The sequence below is a fragment of the Quercus suber genome, unplaced genomic scaffold, assembly GCF_002906115.3.
Source record: "Quercus suber isolate HL8 unplaced genomic scaffold, Cork oak 2.0 scaffold_220, whole genome shotgun sequence".
Classification (NCBI taxonomy): Eukaryota; Viridiplantae; Streptophyta; class Magnoliopsida; order Fagales; family Fagaceae; genus Quercus; species Quercus suber.
Genome location: NW_027069678.1, coordinates 232,715 through 252,883, shown reverse-complemented (window position 1 = coordinate 252,883; position 20,169 = coordinate 232,715). Strand labels below are relative to the sequence as shown.

The window sequence follows — 20,169 nt, the reverse complement described above, 5'->3', positions numbered from 1 at the left end:
ACTCAACAATGATAAGTCTGGGTACAGTTCCTCATTTTGTAATTGACATCCGAAAAAGCATATGATATATTGATTTGACTAAAGGGTGTTGAATTCAGTTCATTTGGTTTGTCATCTGAACATAGAACAAATATTGGATCCAACCATATAAGTTCTAAGTGTAATCCTTCTGCCGTAAGTTACAAAGAGGGATGATATGATGCTACTTTTCCTTCAAATGACATCAATTACATTTATTATCATATCAGTTAGAGAATATGGGCAAATGCCCCTTTAAAAAAAAAAAAAAAAATACAGCATTTTGCCCAATTTTTAAACTAATTAGGGAAATGCCCCTATTTTGAAACTTGTTTTGTTTTTTGTTTTTTTTTTTTTGTTTTGTTTTGTTTTTTTGTTTTGTTTTTGTTTTTTTTTTAAATCGAGTTATTAAAAAAAAAATTTTGAAGCCTTATAATGGCGTTTTTAAGGAGCTTATAGTGACGTTTTAAGGACTCAATTTCCATAAAGTCGAGTTATATGCAAATTTTTTCTTTTTTTTTTACCTATAACTCAACTTCATCGAGATCAAGTTACAAAACGCCATTACAGGTCCTTAAAACGTCACTATAAGCTCCTTAAAAACGCCGCTATAGGGCTTAACTTGATTTTGAGAAAATCGATTTTCAAAAGAAGGGCATTTCCCTAATTAGTTTGAGAAAGAGGGCAAAATGCTGGATTGTTTTTTTTAAAAAGGGCAACAGCCAATTTTTTCCCATATCAGTTTGTTAGTATTTTTTTTTTTAGTAAATTGAACATTTTCCTAGTTACATAATACTCATGTCTTTGTTATGATTTATGGGAGTTTTAGACCTTATGTGGGATATAATATACTTCTTCCTCTTGTATAATAGCATAATTGAAGTTATTGGTGAAGTTCATCAAAAAGTATAATTGAAGTTATTGGTGAGGTTCACCCTCCATGTGAGAGGAGTAATATTTGCTAAATATCCATTTTTTTTTTTTAATTTATGGGTTTTCAAGTGATATTTCATATCTGAGTAGACAAAAGGTGGCATATCAACCATCATACCTTTTAGATTGATGAGTATTCTTAATTGGAAGAGTGATTAGTGATATGCCTGAAGTAAATAAAATCGAGAATACAATTGTTAGGAAGAAAAAAGCCATTAAACATAAATAAGAAATATTAATGGGCATTCTTAATTGGAAAAGTGACTGGTGATATGGTTGAAGTAAAAAAGATTGAGAATATAATTGGTAGGAAGAATTTTTTTTTTTTTTTTTACATAAATAAGAAATAGTGAAAAGGGGAAAGTTTTTGCAAAACAATATACTCTTAATAATATATTTAAATTGGAAATTTTTTTTGAAGGTTTTAGGAATTTAATCTTTTTTTTTAAAAAAAATTTAAAATTGGAAACACCATATTAAGTGTTAAAATTGTGTATTCAAAACACGATTTCATTTAAAATACAATAAAATGACCTTAAATCATGCTTTGAAAACACAATTTTAAATGTGGAAATCATGTTTCCAAAGCACAAATAAAAAAAAATGCTATGTTCTCGACATTTTTACAATACTTTCATAATAAATCCTAAGTCGTAGGCTATTATGGGTAGATAAAAAAATAATTTAAGTTGTAAATTCAAATTAGAATCAATAATAACTTATCACTTATAATTTGTTGTAAAAATATTGTGAACGTAATTGTTGAGGTACAAATTTTCGAGCCTAGATTTCTATTAGCCCACTCAGAAAATACCCATATGAGCCAACGCATTATTTTAAGCCCGCATAAATATTCTCATATATATTACCCAAATATTCCTTATGCTATTGGGCCTTCATAAATACTCCACACACAAGCCCATAAATTGTCTTGGGCCCTCTTACAAATATTACCCATTATAGCCCACATATTATCCAACTTGGGCTTTCACAAAAATACTCACCATACCACTACCACAATTGGACCACAAAATTACATTATCTCTACAAAGAGCCCAAAATCATTTAGCTTGAGGGCAAAACCCAAAAAAAGCCCAAACTCTCTAAAGTCCCACTACGATGTGGCTAATTCACAGTTTCACTACGATGTGGCTAATTCAAAGCCCGCTATGATACGGCACCATTTATAAAGACCGTTACGATATGACACTTCTACCAAGTCCGTTGCTACATGGCAAATACTTTACAAAATCCTAAATCATCTTACAAAGCCCAAATATTTATTTGGCATTATCTCACAAAGCCCAAATATTATTTGGCACTATTATTTATTTGGCACTATTATTTGTAAAGCCCAAGTATTCATTTGGCACTATTTTATAAAGCCCAAATATTCATTTGACACTATTTTTACAAAGCCCAAATATTCATTTGGCACTATTTTATAAAGCCCAAATATTCATTTGGCACTATTATTTATTTGGCACTACTTCTAAAAGCCCAATATTATTTTGGCACAATCAAGTATTATTTCCACACTTGTTTTACATATACTAAGTTCCTAACTCATGGGAAATATAAATTACTCATCTCTTAAAAAAATATTACTCTCACAAAATTTGTGGAAAACTATGTCTATCATTTTCAACTAACTACTATGCCTATGAATATCACTCATGGCAAATCTACTCATTTTGTAGGGTTAACCAAGCCCAAGCAAGCTTATCTACAAAGCCCAGCTGGGTCAGCCCAGCCCACACACAGAATCCAGTAGCTGAAAGCTAACGTATAGTAACTAGCCAAAATCTTAGCACAAACAACTGAAGCCTTTCCTATCAGGTCCCAACTTGTCTAAATCAAATCAGAAGAAGACACGTGTCCCTTAAAGGCTGAATCCTTCCTTCACAAGCTGGAATCCCATCATTCCTCATGTGACATAAAGTTGAAATAGATGTGACAAAAAGCTGAAAAGTTTTAGCCAGTTGTCACTTCTTCTTCAACCCATTTCAGTCAAAGACTCAAAGCTGTCATGAAAAGGTCTTCAAAGCTCCTGAAACAAGATGAAACCAGCTCATTTTTATACTAAAAATATGTAATCTCTGGTTCATGAATCAAGCCCATGAACCCCAAATGGGGAAACTTAAGGAAATGTGGTTTGGAGGGCACCAAGGGGATCTCGGCAGAGTTCTCAGTAAGGGCTCCAAGGTTGACACCTGGCTTGGGGTGGTCCAATCTGCCTTAGGGAACTCTGATTCTAGTTGCAGCATAACCAAGATCATTAGCCTCAAGCATGCTCCAATCCAATCAGTCAAGGCTAATCAGCATTTAATGCTAAGCCAAAAACCCAGCTGTTATTGCCCAGAATAGTAATAACCTTCTAAAAGTGAGCTTACTACTCTTAGCTAAAAATCCTAAGAATGTTTTTCTAAGGATTTTCTGAAGATTGGGAAAGATTTAGCAAAGATTATTTGCTAATCACCCCCTAGAAACTTAGGTATAAATGGAACTCTCCATTAATGCTACAANATATTGACATACCCCATTAATACATGATATCTCTTCATATTTATGAATTATGAGACTTATATAAATGTGTATATCAAGAGTTTTGTAGTTCAATGACAAATTTTATTGTTTTCAATGAGATGTAATTTAAATCTTTTCTCTTTAATTATCAAATTAGAAAAAGTGTAGAGTAGCCGAGGATCTTAACATACATGTGGATGAATGTTAGAGCTTCTGTGAGTATTAAATAATGTATTTGACAGTTCTAAGCTCTTGACTAAAGGGTGTTGAATTCAGTTCATTTGGTTTGTCATCTGAACATAGAACAAATATTGGATCCAACCATATAAGTTCTAAGTGTAATCCTTCTGCCGTAAGTTACAAAGAGGGATGATATGATGCTACTTTTCCTTCAAATGACATCAATTACATTTATTATCATATCAGTTAGAGAATATGGGCAAATGCCCCTTTAAAAAAAAAAAAAAAAATACAGCATTTTGCCCAATTTTTTAAACTAATTAGGGAAATGCCCCTATTTTGAAACTTGTTTTGTTTTTTTTTTTTTTTTTGTTTTGTTTTGTTTTGTTTTGTTTTTTTTTTGTTTTTTTTTTAAATCGAGTTATTAAAAAAAAAATTTTGAAGCCTTATAATGGCGTTTTTAAGGAGCTTATAGTGACGTTTTTAAGGACTCAATTTCCATAAAGTCGAGTTATATGCAAATTTTTTTCTTTTTTTTTACCTATAACTCAACTTCATCGAGATCAAGTTACAAAACGCCATTACAGGTCTTAAAACGTCACTATAAGCTCCTTAAAAACGCCGCTATAGGGCTTAACTTGATTTTGAGAAAATTGATTTTCAAAAGAAGGGCATTTCCCTAATTAGTTTGAGAAAGAGGGCAAAATGCTGGATTGTTTTTTTAAAAAGGGCAACAACCAATTTTTTCCCATATCAATTTGTTAGTATTTTTTTTTTTAGTAAATTGAACATTTTCCTAGTTACATAATACTCATGTCTTTGTTATGATTTATGGGAGTTTTAGACCTTATGTGGGATATAATATACTTCTTCCTCTGTATAATAGCATAATTGAATATTGGTAAGTATCAAGTGATTCATCCATGTGAGAGGAGTAATATTTGCTAAATATCCATTTTTTTTTTTTAATTTATGGGTTTTCAAGTGATATTTCATATCTGAGTAGACAAAAGGTGGCATATCAACCATCATACCTTTTAGATTGATGAGTATTCTTAATTGGAAAAGTGATTAGTGATATGCTGAAGTAAATAAAATCGAGAATGGAACTCTCCATTAATGCTACAACCAACTTACTACCAACACACAACCAACTCACTAAGTTACAGATCAAGATTCTTCCTTAAGCTCTTTGCAAAAGAGTCTTCTCTAAACTCTGAAAATCACTAAGTTCTTAGTTTCAAGCTAAGAAACTAAGTTCCCCAGCTTTTAGCTCACAAACATTTCTTATAGCTCTACTCATAAAACGTTTACTTGCCCCAGCAGAAAGCTCCTTCAGCTTTGCTATACACTTTCAGCTTTGCTATACACTCTCACTCATTGTTTATACTACTCACTCATTGCTTATATTACTCACAAATGATTATCTTTACTCACTACATATACTATACTCATGAGCATGCCATGACACCATAATGATCTTGCTGCGCTAGCTGGGATCTCTCTCTCTCTCTCCCTTCATCTTACACTAAGTTTTCTCCATTATTTGTTATTATGGAACCCATGACATTTATTTATTCGTTTACTATTAATGGTTATGATGTAACTGTTACTATAGAATTTTTCCCTCATATTGTTATATTAGAAGACTCTTCTCTAGAGCTAACAAATGATGAGTCTGAAAACATAGACATTTCCCTTGATTTGTGAAGTACTTAACAGATTGACGTTTATTCTGTTTGTATTACTTTACCGCTGGGCCGTTTTCTGCAGAAATATTTTACTGCTGGGCTATTTTCTACAGAACCATTTTACCTCTGGGCTATCTTTTGCAGAACCATTTTATTGTTGGGCTATTTCATACAAAATGCTTTTAAACTGTGCTGATATGTCCACTGCAGGGATTGTTCATAGGCCACTCTTGTCAGTTCCAATCTAAGCCCAAGGCATAAAATATAGTGGATTACTTGGATTTTCACTGATAGCCTTTGGGCCGTGCATTAAACCCATTGTTGAGTTTTGGTTTAGACCCCCCAACCCGTTATAAATCTTATTTGTCAAAAGGAAAACTTTTTCGCCCCCGACAGTAACAAATCTCTTAAAAATAATATTATTTTATGAAATTTTGCCAAGTGAAAATATGGAAGCAGTAATAAAAGAATTTGAGATTTAAAAAAGAAAAAAGAAAAAAGAAAAAAAAAGATCGTCAATAAGAACGACGTCGTTGGTTTGGAGTCTTCGTAACCAATATAACTGTTTTTTTTTTTTTTTCTTGTTTACCTCTTTGGCTTTTTAGTGCTATTTTTTTTTTCTGAGTTATCAGAGCGAGTGAGAAAAAGAAACTCAAAACAACACTGAGTCATGGGCGGCGAGTGGAGATACGAGATCGCGCAGAACGCGTACATGAAGATCGTCCTCCACGCCCTAAAGCACAAATCCTCCGCCGTCAACGCCGTCCTTCTCGGCCGCGTTTCGCCGACGAACAACGTCGTGGAGATCACTGACTCCGTCCCTCTCTTCCACTCCCACCTCGGCCTCCTCCCTCAGCTCGAGATCTCCCTCATCCTCGTAACTCCCCTCTCTCTCTCTCTCTCTCTCTCTAGGGTTTTTGTGATTTGTAATTCAATCTGAATTGCTCGATTTGAATAAATTTTGTAATTCGTTTTGGTAATTTAGCTGTTTAAACCTAAAATCTGAAATTCAAATCCTAATTTTTCAATTTTTATTTTTGTTGTTGTTGATGGATAACTACAATTTTGGTCATTTTACATTTGTCAAAGATTCAATTTTGTCAATTTGTTTTTTCAAAATTGAGGTTCCTCAACTATTAATTGTGTTAATTTCGCTGTTTCGAGTTAAATTTGTGATTAGAAGTTGAATTGATTTTGAAAGTTGAGGATGGATTCAGTACAATCAATAGTCGAGAGACGAAATTGGGGTGTTTGTGGAACAAAAAATGGTTGAGAGATGGAATTTGAAACTATCCCTGAATGTGTTCGAGTTCTAAAAGTATAGTTTCGGTTTGGCATTTCATTTTTTTATTTTTTATTTTAGGGATAATTTTGTTAGTTTATGTATGAATGTATGTGTTTAGATATATATGTTTGTTATGTGAAACATTTTGTCACTCTTTAGAATATTTGTCAAGTTTAACAGGAAAAAAGTCAAAAAATATTGACTTTGTTGTTAAATTTGATGGAAATCTTAATGACAAGGGGCAAAGTGCTTATTACATATGATTGAGAGAGTGCATTGCCACTGAACTATAGTTTAGGGGAGGAAAGATTAATTTTTTGGGTTAAACCAAAATGAGCCTTGAATAATTTGTTTCATAATAGCAAGAATGATATGGGAACTGTTAAATGTGAACGGAATAGGGGGCTTGGTTTTTTGAGTGCTTGCTTTTTGGTTGGCTTTCAGATAGAGGAGCATTATGCTGCGAAAGGCGTGAACATTGTGGGCTATTTTCATGCGAATGAGAGGTTTGACGATTACGAGCTTAGTGGGGTGGCCAAGAATGTCGGTGATCACATCTATCGATACTTTCCCCAAGCTGCCATTCTGTTGGTATGTGTTTGTATTATAGGCAGGTGTTAGAAAGAAAATTGTGCTTCGGTTTTAGTGCAGGGTTTTTGAGCTTTGTACTGCCTATTGTTTTATTTCTTTGCAGTTGGATAACAAAAAGCTTGAAGCTTTACCTAAGGGGAAGGACCGGAGCCCTGTAATGCAGGTCAGTATTCTTGTTCTTGACATTTGTAAAGTTGTTAATTTGCTTTATTTTGATTATGTAATGGTATTTGATGAAAGGCAAGTAGGTTTTTAGTGTATTGTGCTTGGTTGGCTTATATATTTTCCCAGTGTCACAAGGTTCTTTGAATTATTTGTCTACATCTAATTATAGAAAAACTTGACAGTCAAATTTATTAAACTGACTCTAATTTTTATACCTATTTAGATGGAGTCTGTTTTAGTTTTTTAGGAAGCAAGTGGGTAAAGTTGTGATATTTATGCTGAATTTGAAAATATGGTGGGAATATAGCCTGTAATGTTGGAGTATTGCAGCTGGAGTAGGCTATAAAGGAGTGATGTTCTTGAATTGGGGATTGGAGATAACTTTCTACACTATAAAGTTGATTTCAACGAATGAAAAAGACGTGGTAGCAAATTAATCATTTTGACTGACAGTTTTGACGTCCACTTTTTAATGTTTGCTTGTACATGGAACTGTGGTGTATGAACTTTTAGAAGAGAGAAGCTAAAGTTGAAGGATAAACCATCTTAAAGAACATGATGATAATTCTTGTGTCATTGAAATTTCTCATAGCTGTTTAATATTTACCCCTCTTCTACGTATCCATTTTGCTAATTAGTCCTTGATGTGGTTATATAACTTGCTCTCTTTCTCTTATATGGTTGTAAGTTTATCTTGTCCTAGATCCTCTTTTATATTATTTTCCTTGTAAATCAGCTTTACACAAGGGATTCATCTAAGAACTGGAAGCTGGCTGGAGGGGAGGGAAGCAGCCAGTTAACCATTAAGGAGCCATCAGCAAATGCAGTACTATTGGATCATATTTCAACTGAAAAATGGCAGGATGTTGTAGATTTTGATGACCACCTTGATGACATTAGCAAGTAAGTGCCATACTCTTTGTTCTCTCTTTTCCCACCAACTTCTGTTGTTGCGGTTAGCTGCTATTGATTGAAACCAAAATCTACAATTTACTTTTATTTGCAGGGACTGGCTGAATCCTGAGCTCTTCAAGTAATCTTGTCCTTTGTTCCAGCTTTTCAGCAACCAGTTTGTGTTGCAGTGGTTGATGTTTATGCCTAACTGAGTCTCTTATGCTGGATTTTGGATGAAAATGATAAATTGATTAGCTATTTAGGTGACAAAACTAAAGAGATCAGAGAATTTGGTTGAGACTAAATTGATCAGAGAATTTGGTTGATCATGTGCCTATGACTGTTTTACTTTTTGAGATAGTTTCTTGGTTTATGTATCAATTGAAAATGTATTCTCTCCTGTTAAATTTTGAGTTGCTTGGAGAACCTATGTGGTTTCTTAATTAGAAAATATCAGCTCAAATTTATGATTACAGAGTTGGAATGACAAGCCATAGTTTCTCAAATAGTTTGCTCTCTCTGTCTATCAGCTCTTCACATGGCATCTTTGTCTTTATATCACTGGCCAAGGCAGGTTTGAGAGAGCTCATTAATGGGACTGCTGCGCCATCTTGTTGCTGGATTTACAATCTTATATATTCACGATCCTTGAATGGTACTCTACTAAACTTCACAAAGAAATAATTTCGTTTCTCATGAACAGTACATTACATCAATCCAGTGAAACAAATAGACTACAACTAACTAATACTAAGATAACATTGCAACTCTTACTTTCTTAATATACTATAATACTATTTCCTCTACTCATATTTTTAGATACTAAGGGAAAATCATTTAATGCATTATCAGTTTCTAAAACTATCTTCAATGATTTTGAGTTTTGACATTCAAAAAAGAGTGAGGGGTAAGTTAATAAATTTATTAACGTTTTAAAGAAGGGTACATTTTGTAACATCACAAATCAAAAGAAAAGTTTTATGAGTGGGACATCTCTTCAAATTTATATTTTTAAAACTACGAAACAAAATTTGACTCCTTCAAGAAAAATAATAAAAAAGAAAAAAAAGTGACAGGAGGAAAATAACTTATCAATTAACTATCTTATTTTCATCCTTATCTAAGCCTCTCAAGCATTGGCCTTTCAAACGAAACTGGTTTGCCTTATTTATTTATTTATTATATATTTATTTAAATTTAATGAACCATATTCAAATAACCGTTGGTGAATTTAAAAAACCGTTAATCAACAAAGACAAAAAAATGCTTTGCTCTTTATCCACACTCCACCTTTTTCCTCAGTCAAAATCAAACTCAAACTCACCTACTTCTCAAAACCCTCACAACCTTATCCAAAACTTCAACACCCCATTTGAGCTCAAACAACTCCATGCTCACCCCATAAAAACCAACACTCCTCTCTCAACTCTCCCTCTTACTATGCTCGCCCTCCTGATCACTCTCACTCTCGATTTTCCTCATGCCTAATGCGTCTTCAAAGACCTCGATAAGCCCGAGATTGTTCTCTGGAATTCTGGTTTGAAGGCCCTCACAGAAGGGCAGTTCCCCTTTGATGCAAACTTGCTTTTCTATAAGTTGATGGAATACGACATTGTTCCTGGATTATTTCACTTGTTCTTTTGTTATTAAAGTGTGTGCAGCTTTATCTGGTGCTTTGAATGGCAAGATTGTTCATGGGCACGTGGAGAAACTTGGGTTTCGATCAAATTTATTTTTACAGAACATGATTGTTCATTTGTATGCGTCATGTGGCACGATGGGTGATGCACGGTTGTCGTTTGATAAAATGTCTCAGAGATCGTTTGATAAAATGTCTCAGAGATCGTAACGTGGAATATAATGATAAGTCAGTTGGTGAAGAGTGGGGATGTTGAGGGGGCTTTTGAGTTTTTTTGTTGATGCTCGAGAGAAATGTGAGGTCGTGGATGGTGATGATTGCAGGTTATGTACAATGTGGGAAGCCTAAGGAGACTATTCATTTGTTTATGGAGATGGAGGAGGCGGGCTTGAGGCCAAATGAGGTGACAGTGGTGGCTGTTCGTTCAGCTTGTGCTGATTTGGGTGACTTGGATTTGGGCAGGAGGGTTCATGAGTATTCAAACTGTTGTGGATTTAGGAGAAATGTTTGTGTTTCTAGCACTTTGATTGATATGATGTCAAAGGTGGATGCTTGAAGGATGCTCGTAGAGTTTTTGATGAGATGGAAGAACGGACAATTGTATCATGGTCAGCCATGACTGCAGGGCTTGCAATGCATGGGCAAGCAAAGGAAGCTTTGAGACTATTTTCTAGGACGGTTCAGATAGGCATGAAACCGAATGATGTAACATTTGTTGGACTTTTGCATGCTTGTAGTCACATGGGAATGATAGACAAGGGGCGCGAATTTTTCAACAGCATGACTAGAAATTATGGAATTATTCCCAGAATTGAGCATTATGGTTGCATGGTTGATCTATTCAGTCGGGCAGGCCTTCTCCAAGAGGAATATGAGTTTATTATAAACATACCTATCAAACCCAGTGGGGTTGTGTGGGGAGCTTTGCTTGTTTGAAGTAGAGTTCACAATGTGAGGGTCATATTTTTATGTATTAGCATATCCAAGTGAAAATGCACTTTACATGTATTTTATTCTTAGTTTTTAAGTATGTTAAAAAATAACAAGTGGTATGAATTCAAGACACAAAGACTCCTCAAGGAAAATTGCGAGAACAGGACTTTGATACCTCTCGATACCTATTGATCTATTGCAAATAAATGAATCTTAAAACTTGGCTCAACACCTTGCGATCTATCGAGTTACGGGAAAACTAAACAGGTTTTTCTATTTCAGCTCACAATCACTTAGTCTGTCTTGGACTTCATGTACTAGGGTTTTAGAACATATAAAAGAGATATTTTATGGCCACTATTACTTATACACAGAGACACATACTTGGAGTTGTTGCGACATTTTGTGTGCCTAGGGTTTTGTACCAAATTACTACTGGTTCATCAAAATGTGATTTGAATAACATTGAAAAAGCTAAAATAATCAAGCGGTTGATGTGGTGTTAGTCACGAATAGGAGATTCGTGTAAGTGAGAAGTCTTTTGCAAGAAGTAGTCCAACTGGTAATTAGAGTTGTGCTTTCTTATAGATCTATATATTTTAGTGTAGGCAGATACTTTGAAATAGGGCAAGATTCCTTATATTTGTATCATTTATTCTTGTTAGTGGATTCTTTGAGAGTAGTGACCCGAAATTTACTCGATGAGGTTTTGCCTATAAGGGTTTTCTCCTGTGATCAAATTGCCATGTCAAACTTATTTTCCAATGCACTTAATTTTAGTTTGGTGATTTGATTGTCTCTTAATTGGATTTGCATGTAATTTAACTAATCAATCAACTTAAAAAAAAAAAAAAAAAAAAAAAAAACCTAATCAATCAACTTGGGTAATTGGTTAATTAATTGGGTCAAATTTCTATAACCCAACACACAAAAACATTGAATGAAGAAGCAATCCAAAACCTTTTGGAACTGGATCCATTAAATGATGGAAACCACGTGGATTTATCAAACAAATATGCAGAAGCAGAATGGTGGGAAGACACAGCAAAGGTGAGAAGGTTGATGAGAGATCAAGGTGTTAAGAAAAAACCTGGCTGGAGTTCAATCACAGTAGATCATGGAGTGCTTCATGAGTCTGCTGCTGGGGATGAGTCCTACCCTCAAGCAGAGGAAATATTTCAGATGTGGAGAAAACTACTTCAAAAATTAAAGATAAAAGGGTATGTGCCAAAGACTTCAATTGTTCTGGTTATAGAAGAGAACAAAAAGGAGAAATTTTTATATCGCCATGATAGAGAAATTAGCGGTAAATAAGATTACCAGTAGAGGTTTCACTTGGTGAACTTCATGTGATAGCAAACAAATTATTCTGTAATATACCAATTACCTTCAAGTTCAAGCAAGCTTACACTCTTAACTTGGAAATTAAAATATAATTACAGACAGAATTTGAATCGTTATCCTAATATGAAGCAAAACAATTAAAATTAATGAACTCCTAAGCCTCATCTTGGATCTTTATCAGCATTGGTCTTGGAAATTTGCTTAAGCATCTCAAAGAACAGGGCACCCCTCGGACACGATTCCAGGAGCTGTGGGGCATGCAGCCAAATCACAGTGGTCGCCACTATCCAGACCCCACCAGTTTGGACCAAGAATGTCCTTGGATTGCAGGGCGAAGAAAAGGATAACTGCCGTAAAGGCAACTCCAGCATCTAAAGCAGCAGATAAGATGTAGTTGTGTCTAGCCCACCATGCCTTGTACCTTTTGAAAATATAGGCGTTGAAGAAAAGTCCAACAGCTGCCCAAACCCAATAGTTCACTGCTCTAGCTGGTGGCATGTTTCCTGTAGCTCCAAGGAGGATAGGCGTGTGAATAAGCGATAGCCACTTTTTATCGGGGTATTTGCGAGAAAGATACCAGCCGGGAAAAGGGGCGAGGAAGCCAACGAGGAAGAACCAGTTCAATTCTGGGTAGACGCCAAGCCTTGCGAACATTCTGAGCGGGCCTATGACTCCCCATATAATTGAAGCATTGTAGAAAACATCATCTCCTGGGCATGTCCATGGACTTCCCTCCGGCAACAAAGCTGGATTACATATGTTGTCAACAGATTCAAGAAGCCACCACGCTGTGCAGAAGTAGGCAGTTGAAGAAACTAATGTTCCAGAAAACTGAGAACACAAATTAACGAAATATCAGCAGTCATATCAAAATTGTAAGCAAAATTTCAAATAATTTTTTGTTGTCATTAAACATAATTACCTGTATAATGAACATAGCTCTTGGAGGGATCTTCATATAGTGACCTAGTTTTAAGTCACCGAGGAAATAGAGTGCTTGTGCCATGCTAATATAGCCGTAGGTCTTGAAAGCCACATTAGCAAGGGGCTTCCCTGGATAAATATACCCAATAATCATTTCTGTGATCACGTTTAGCCCTGGTTGCTGCAATTAACATTAACACATTCTATGAGAAATGTAGTTTGTACAAAACTGATGCAAAATGATGTAAATCATAGTTAATTCTTACAATGCATTTTTGGTGTTCTTTCATGCATTGAATACAATGATGGTTGGAGATTTTCATACCAAATTTGTTGTGGCTTGAATTATTCCAATGGGTAAGGTGAAAACCAGTGCAATGGCACAGGCCATGAGGAGTCCCCACCAAGGAAGTTGGAGCTGTCCGCCAAACCCTTCACAAGTAAGCAAAGCAAGACCCACCATTGAAACTAAGATAGCAATAAACCACCACTGAGGGACTTCTTTATAGTTCTTCTTCATTAATCTTGAATGCACGTCTGAGAGCTGTTCTTTTGCTGTAGTCGCTGTCTTTTTCCAGAGTGTTATGATTGTTCTGCTCAAATTTTTTTATCCGAATAGAGAAGATGAATTTTAATCATGAAAAGCTTGTTAGCTCAAAAGAACTGTTGCGCAAGAATAGAGCAGAATTAGAACTTTAATGTTCAGAAGCTTACCCTCCATGAAATATTGCCACATGTGTAAGACTAGCTGATAGAGTTGCAAAGCTCAACCCATAAGTGAAAGTAAATACGGTACTTAGATAAAGTTTGCTGTAGCTGTTGTAACTGTCAAGATCAATATCGAAATCCTTTTCATTCAGAATTCTCGATATGTTGTAGGTTTGACCATCGCGGTCGAAAGTGTGAGAGGAAAAGATTGGAAACTTCTTCGCATCATATACATTTCCCCAATAAAAAATTGGGGTAAGGACATAGATGGTCAAGATAAACCCCACAAAGATATTGACAATAGCAAACGCGGGTGTGGCTAAGGGGCTACCCAAAAAGCTGGCTACGGCAGACCAGTCAAGGGCAAATGAGCCTAGTCCAAGGCCCTGGATTCCTCCACCAATCTGTTGAGCAGTGATGGAGTCCTTCCAAATCCAACAAACAAAGGAGAGAGCCGCTATTGAGGGGAACAAATAGCTTGGGACAATGTAGTAAGCAAAGCTTGCTATAAAAATCATGAAGAAGTATTGTAGCCTTGATGTTCCTCCCTTGGGTCGCCTTTCTTTTTCATGCAATGCCCTGCATTTCACATATAACTTGGTTCAATGCAAGGGATTAATACCCAGAGCTTAACAATGGTTCTAACCTCTGGAAATAATTGCCTTTCTTTAGCAAAAGCAAGGTCAATTTTTCTGCTATGAGAAATCGTTTTATCAAACAGTTATTCAATATGAGAGACAGGACTAGAAAATGATTGACCTGAATAGAGAGACTTGGACCAGGTTTGCAGGCCACCACATATAAGGTGACTCCACGAGGTATTTCCTGAAAATTCCAGCCCATCCATAACCAAGCATCTGAAGAATTCATACGTACAAAACAGTGAGGTACAGGAAAAAAATAATTCTAATATCCATTTTATTTATTATATACATTGATGGAACTTTATTTTTTGGACAGAATTTAGTTACAAAATTGGTAGTAGTCTTAGATTATAATCTTATTCAATATCTTTTTATTAGAGGTGAATTTTAGACAAATCTATCATTGGATTGTATTTTCTGCTTATGTACTCCATACTTGTAAAATTTCCATAAAATTAAAGATCAATAGCTGTATATGTCATCAAATAAATTGTTTAAATTTCAAATTTTTGTAATTTGAAATCTATATATATTTAAAAGTTGAAGCGTAGCATTTATTGTTGTTACGCTTTAATTTAGTCACATCAGCGTCTACGTCATTATCCTTTTTCTTTTCAATTTTTCAATAAATTTTTTTACATTCACTTATTTTTTAAATATTTACACATTCTCCAACTTTTCTTATTTCCTTACTTTTTCATATCCCCACTACCCTTTACCTTAATATCGCTATTCATCTTTTCTTTCATCTTCATTTATTTTGTCTCTTTTGATTCATTTTCTCTTACTATAAATTTGTCATTTTTCTTTTGTTCTTTGCATAGTTTTTCCTCACAAAAAATTTATCTCTCTCTCTCTCTCTCTCTCAATTTTTTGGTGGATTTTTATTTTCCTTGCATCTTTGCTTTAGGTTGATAATTTTTTGTTTTTTGTTTTTGTTTTTTTTTTGTTTTTGTTTTTTAGAACTCTAATTTAGGTTGATACGATTTAGTTTTGTATTTTATGTTGTTATTATTATTATTATTATTTGTTCTCTTTGATTGTTAAATGTTATCCTATTACATTATAAAGAATTAAAGATAGTAGATAAGAATATAATATTATTATATTATATAGCATGATTTGAATAAATTTCTTGCATCTTTGCTTTAGGTTGATAAATTTTTGTGTTTTTTAATTAGCTCTAATTTAGGTTAATACGATTTAGTTTTGTGTTTTAAGTTATTATTATTAGTATTTGTTTTCTTTGATTGTTAAATGTTATCCTATTGAATTATGAAGAATTAAAGATAGTAGATAAGAATATAATATTATTTTACTTAAACTATTTAAATTTCCTCTCCCTTTTTGTTTAAAAAAAAATAATATTTTACTTAAAATAAAATAATAATAAACAATTTCTCATCAAATTGTACTAATTTTTTTAGCATTTACACTTTCTCCAACCTTTCTCCTTCCCTTTACCTTTTCATCTCCCCAAACTTCTTACCTTAATATCACTCTTTCTCTTTCCTTTTATCTTCTTTTATTTTGTTTCTTTTTATTATTATCCTTTTAGTATAAATTTTTCATTCACTCTTCCATTTTTTCCATAATTTTCCCTCACAAAAAATGATTATTTTCCTCTCTTTCTCCCTCAATTTTTTTGGTGGATTTTATTTTTATTTTTCTTGCATCTCTACTTTAGCTTGATAAAGTTTTGTGTTCTTTAGAACTCTATTTTGGGTTGATACGATTTAGTTTTGTGTTTTAAGTTTCTTTTTTTGTTCACTTTGATTGTTAAATGTTATCCTATTGCATTATAAAAAATTAAAGATAGTATATAAAAATATAATAATATTATATTACATAGAATGATTTGGATAAGTTAGTGTTTATTGTTATACATTTTATTTTTACTTTTTTCTTCTCATATTATTTTATTTAACATTTAAATTCAACCACATTCCCCATATATATCATTAAATTATTTATATTTCCTCTCATTTTTTTATTTTAAAAAATTAAACATTTAATATTTTACCTAAATTCAATAAATAAAATTATCCTCATAAAGCAGAGTAATGCTAGATAAAACACTCATTCTCACACCCAATGCATCAAAAGAAAAACAAAATACAAAAACGAATGTTAATTTAGAATCATAAAATTAAAAAAAAAAATTAATGAGGATATCAAACCAAATATAACACAAATCAACTAATAATGCATATTTAATGTCATAGAATCATCATCAAATGACAGGTTGTCGAGAGAGAGAGAGAGAGAGAGAGAGAGAGAGAGAGAGAGAGAGAGATAATAGACAAAAAAAAATCAAACGTCAATTAGTAACCGTTAATTAGAAAACAATGAAGCTGTAAGGAGAAACATTAAAAACTTTACAGTGTAGTAAAATAAACCGTTACATTCACTTCAAAAATTAAATCAATAATTAATTACAATCACAATACTAAATTTAAACTTAAAACTAATCAAACTCTAACCATGGAAACCATATTTCTAATCACAACTAAAAAAGAGATGTTTTCCAGAAGAAATCACATAAAAAATAAAGTTAGAAAATTTTAAAATCCTTTTTTTGATATTTCATTTAACCTTATTTATAATATATATATATATATATATATAAAATTTTCATATACTATTACTTTTGAAAATCTAATAAATGATACTACCTCTCATTTAATGTCTCTGATATGCAAATCATCAGTTAGTAAATATATGATAATAGTAAGAAACATTACAAATGATATAATTAAAAAAAAAAAAAAGCCAATATCATTATGGAGTAGTAGTCTATGGTGTGTGTGTGTAAAGGTTAAAAAAAGGTATATTTAAGGTTTTTATAAACTAAAAAAATAATGTAAAACTAATGATTAATAACTAAAATAATAATATTAATAAAAAATATATTTAATGAGATCATTCTAAAATAATTATTATGCGCAACGCGCAGGTATGCGATTAGTTATGCATAAAATATAAGTTTATAGATCATATTATAAATAATATTTTATTGACAAAAAATTTGACATGTATGTTAAAAGCATAAAGAATGTGTAATTTAACTGTTAGATTTTCAAAATATTTAGTAATATTTATTTTATTGAGTAAGATTGTAGCATACAACAAATTTTGTAGCTAAATTACTTATTTTTTTAGAATACACACTTGAGTGGCTGATATTCAATGTGAATAAGGTGTTCTTGTTTCATACATTTTTTTAATGTGAAAGGCAGGATCAGACATCAATTTCCTATAACCATGACGACATTGAAATGGAAACAAGAAGTAAAGAATACCTGGGTAGTTTGTGATAAAAGAAAGGCTGCAACTGGAGAGATTTTCTTCTTGTAGAAAGCATTGGTACTAGTAAAAATATGAACTGCATACACTCCACCAGCCCCAGCACTGGCGAAGATGGTGATCAAAACATGTTCCTTCAAACTGAATGGCCCTGGATTCAATGAGAAGGACCATTTTGTGAATGGGATTCTTATTGGCTTGGATGGTAGGTATGCAGCCATTAACTTCCCGACTGGGAGCGCTATAATTTGCACTGACACTGAGGAAATATACAGCTGATTTTGGCGGTATGCAAAAAATTGGTTCACAAAAGCCAGAACGACACATCCTATGAAGCCAAGAGTCCATGTTCGAAATGTCAAGGCTGGCTCTGATGGGTCGTCAGTGATTGGAACCGTGAGCCTAACTTCTTCAATTGGGTTATCATTGATTTCTTCATCCCCTGCTTGTACATATTGACAATGTTACCAATTAAAGATGTCAATGGTTCAAAACAAATTGAGGAAAACATTCTTTTTACCATGATTGAGATGAATAGAATTGGATGATAATTTTGCTTTCTTTCTACTATATTAAAATCACATGGTGGCCTCTACTATCATGAATCTTAAAAATATTATGTGTCAACTTTATTACTATTTCATACCTATGTTTCTCATTGAATTTGGACTTAAATAATGGGTTATTATGATTATGAAAGTAAATATTCTCAAATTTTTATGTATTCTATACATGTAAGTAAATAATCACAGAAAAAATATGTTACAGATGATACAACATTTCTTATAAAAAGTCATATTCATCAATTATAAGAAAACATATTTTGTAATAAGGTTTGATTTCAGGCATACCAAATGTTAAAAAGAAAATGTGATTAAGCATGCAACTCTAGTAAACTATGGAACTCTAATTCTCTCAGAGAGAGAGAGAGAGAGAGAGAGAGAGAGAGAGAGAGAGAGAGAGAGTTACCATTCAAGTCAATATTGGAATCAAGCTTCTGAGGAAACTTATCTCGAAGGTTTTCATTTACAATGTAATCTGTCATGGCTCCTCTTATTCTTGGACTCAGAATGACATAGCCCTCAGTGGCTTCAATATCAACACTAGTTATATAGCACCCTCCTGTTGTTTCTTTAGGCAATTATTTGTATGGTGCACAGAATCACAGACTGTAAACAACAAGATATTTACCCAAAAATAAAAAAATTCTTCAAATTTTAAGTGAAGAATGCGACTTTAAAGCCTCAAATTTGCATTTGTGCTAAAAAAAACCCTGCTATTATAGGCTATGTAGTGGGAAAGGAACGAGAAAAATCTATTTTTACACATTTTGATTCCATTGACCCAGAAAGGAGGGCCGCTTTTTTATTAAGTTCTGAATCTTTTATGAATCTACATCTACTTACAAGCTCTTCAAGCCTTGCTAGCATTTTCAATATATCTTCATGCTTAAACAGTTGTAATTTGTTGCAGTTGGTTGATGTGTGTTCTTTGACCCAATTTGTTATGCTGTATTTTGAGTAGTTTGGGATAATGCTACGTTTACAATACTTTCATAACATTGTCATAACAAATCTTAGGTGGCACATTGTTACTGGTTATAATCTAGGCTCATTACTAATATCACTTTTTTACCTATCAATAATAGTCTACCACCATGGATATGTTGTAAAAATGTTATATACCATTTCTCTTTTGCTTATTTATAACAAAGCAAATAAGTAATTAGCTATTTGGGAGAGAAGACTAAGTTGATTAGAGAGCTAGGTCACCACGTGGAAGGAGTCCATTTCACAGTTAAGTGCCAGGTTGTTCTTAGCCTAATAATTTACTTGAATTAGTACAAAACAAATAAAAAAATTTGTTTGGATTAGGATGAATTATGATCAGTTTTTAACAGATTATAGGAATTTAGTATTAGTCTTTGTATGCCTTCTATAAATATATCAATCATGATATTCTAAGTTACAAATTATTAGCTAGACTAATTTGCGGCTTTAGATTCCCTTGAAGCAGTCTGTCTATTAAATTTGGCGGCCATGATTCTATGTTTCAACAAAATAAGTGTCCATAACATAATACACACCATTTAAACCAGCCTCACTCTGAGGCCCTTTTTTATTTATTTATTTTATTTTTTGAATTAGTGTCATAATTATGTATTTCAATTTGAGGATTACACGTTTGTCCATTAATATTACGCATATGTAAACTACTAATACAGTCAAAAGTGTCATTAGGTTAGCTCCAACCAAAATACCATTGAAATCATTACGTATCTTCTTCTTATTTTTTTATTTTATTTTATTTTATTTTTTATTTTTAAATAACCACAAATTTCCAAATGGACTCTCCTTTTAGATTTTTTTTTTTTAAGGAAAATTTTTG

The 20,169-nt window shown here is 33.1% G+C and overlaps 2 protein-coding genes and 1 pseudogene across 2 annotated transcripts; 2 read left to right on the top strand and 1 right to left on the bottom strand.

The window, feature by feature from the left end:
• The first annotated feature begins 5,933 nt into the window (after positions 1 to 5,933).
• LOC112008785 (ER membrane protein complex subunit 8/9 homolog) lies at positions 5,934 to 8,758 on the top strand. The gene is made up of 5 exons (XM_024041121.2): positions 5,934 to 6,225; positions 7,078 to 7,224; positions 7,328 to 7,387; positions 8,126 to 8,292; positions 8,396 to 8,758. The coding sequence occupies exons 1-5, from the start codon at positions 6,019 to 6,021 to the stop codon at positions 8,424 to 8,426; spliced, it is 612 nt and encodes a 203-aa protein (XP_023896889.2). The 5' UTR covers positions 5,934 to 6,018; the 3' UTR covers positions 8,427 to 8,758.
• Positions 8,759 to 8,851: 93 nt separating this feature from the next.
• Positions 8,852 to 11,025, top strand: LOC112008774 (pentatricopeptide repeat-containing protein At5g48910-like; annotated as a pseudogene).
• Positions 11,026 to 12,169: 1,144 nt separating this feature from the next.
• LOC112008790 (oligopeptide transporter 1) lies at positions 12,170 to 18,890 on the bottom strand. Its single transcript, XM_024041129.2, has 7 exons — positions 18,751 to 18,890; positions 17,778 to 18,223; positions 14,591 to 14,688; positions 13,838 to 14,410; positions 13,449 to 13,716; positions 13,122 to 13,304; positions 12,170 to 13,030 (listed from the first exon to the last, which is right to left on the bottom strand). Exons 1-7 carry the CDS (start codon positions 18,824 to 18,826, stop codon positions 12,410 to 12,412), a joined length of 2,265 nt encoding a protein of 754 aa, XP_023896897.2. The 5' UTR covers positions 18,827 to 18,890; the 3' UTR covers positions 12,170 to 12,409.
• Positions 18,891 to 20,169: the final 1,279 nt, after the last annotated feature.

Coding starts and splice junctions, on each gene's coding strand:
- LOC112008785 (XM_024041121.2), top strand. CDS start 6,019: ATGGGCGGCGAGTGGAGATACGAGATCGCGCAGAACGCGTACATGAAG. Junction 6,226..7,077: donor TCGAGATCTCCCTCATCCTC/GTAACTCCCCTC, acceptor GTTGGCTTTCAG/ATAGAGGAGCATTATGCTGC. Junction 7,225..7,327: donor CCCAAGCTGCCATTCTGTTG/GTATGTGTTTGT, acceptor ATTTCTTTGCAG/TTGGATAACAAAAAGCTTGA.
- LOC112008790 (XM_024041129.2), bottom strand. CDS start 18,826: ATGACAGATTACATTGTAAATGAAAACCTTCGAGATAAGTTTCCTCAG. Junction 14,689..17,777: donor TTTTATCACAAACTACCCAG/GTATTCTTTACT, acceptor TGAATTCTTCAG/ATGCTTGGTTATGGATGGGC. Junction 13,305..13,448: donor TTCAAGCCACAACAAATTTG/GTATGAAAATCT, acceptor TGTTAATTGCAG/CAACCAGGGCTAAACGTGAT.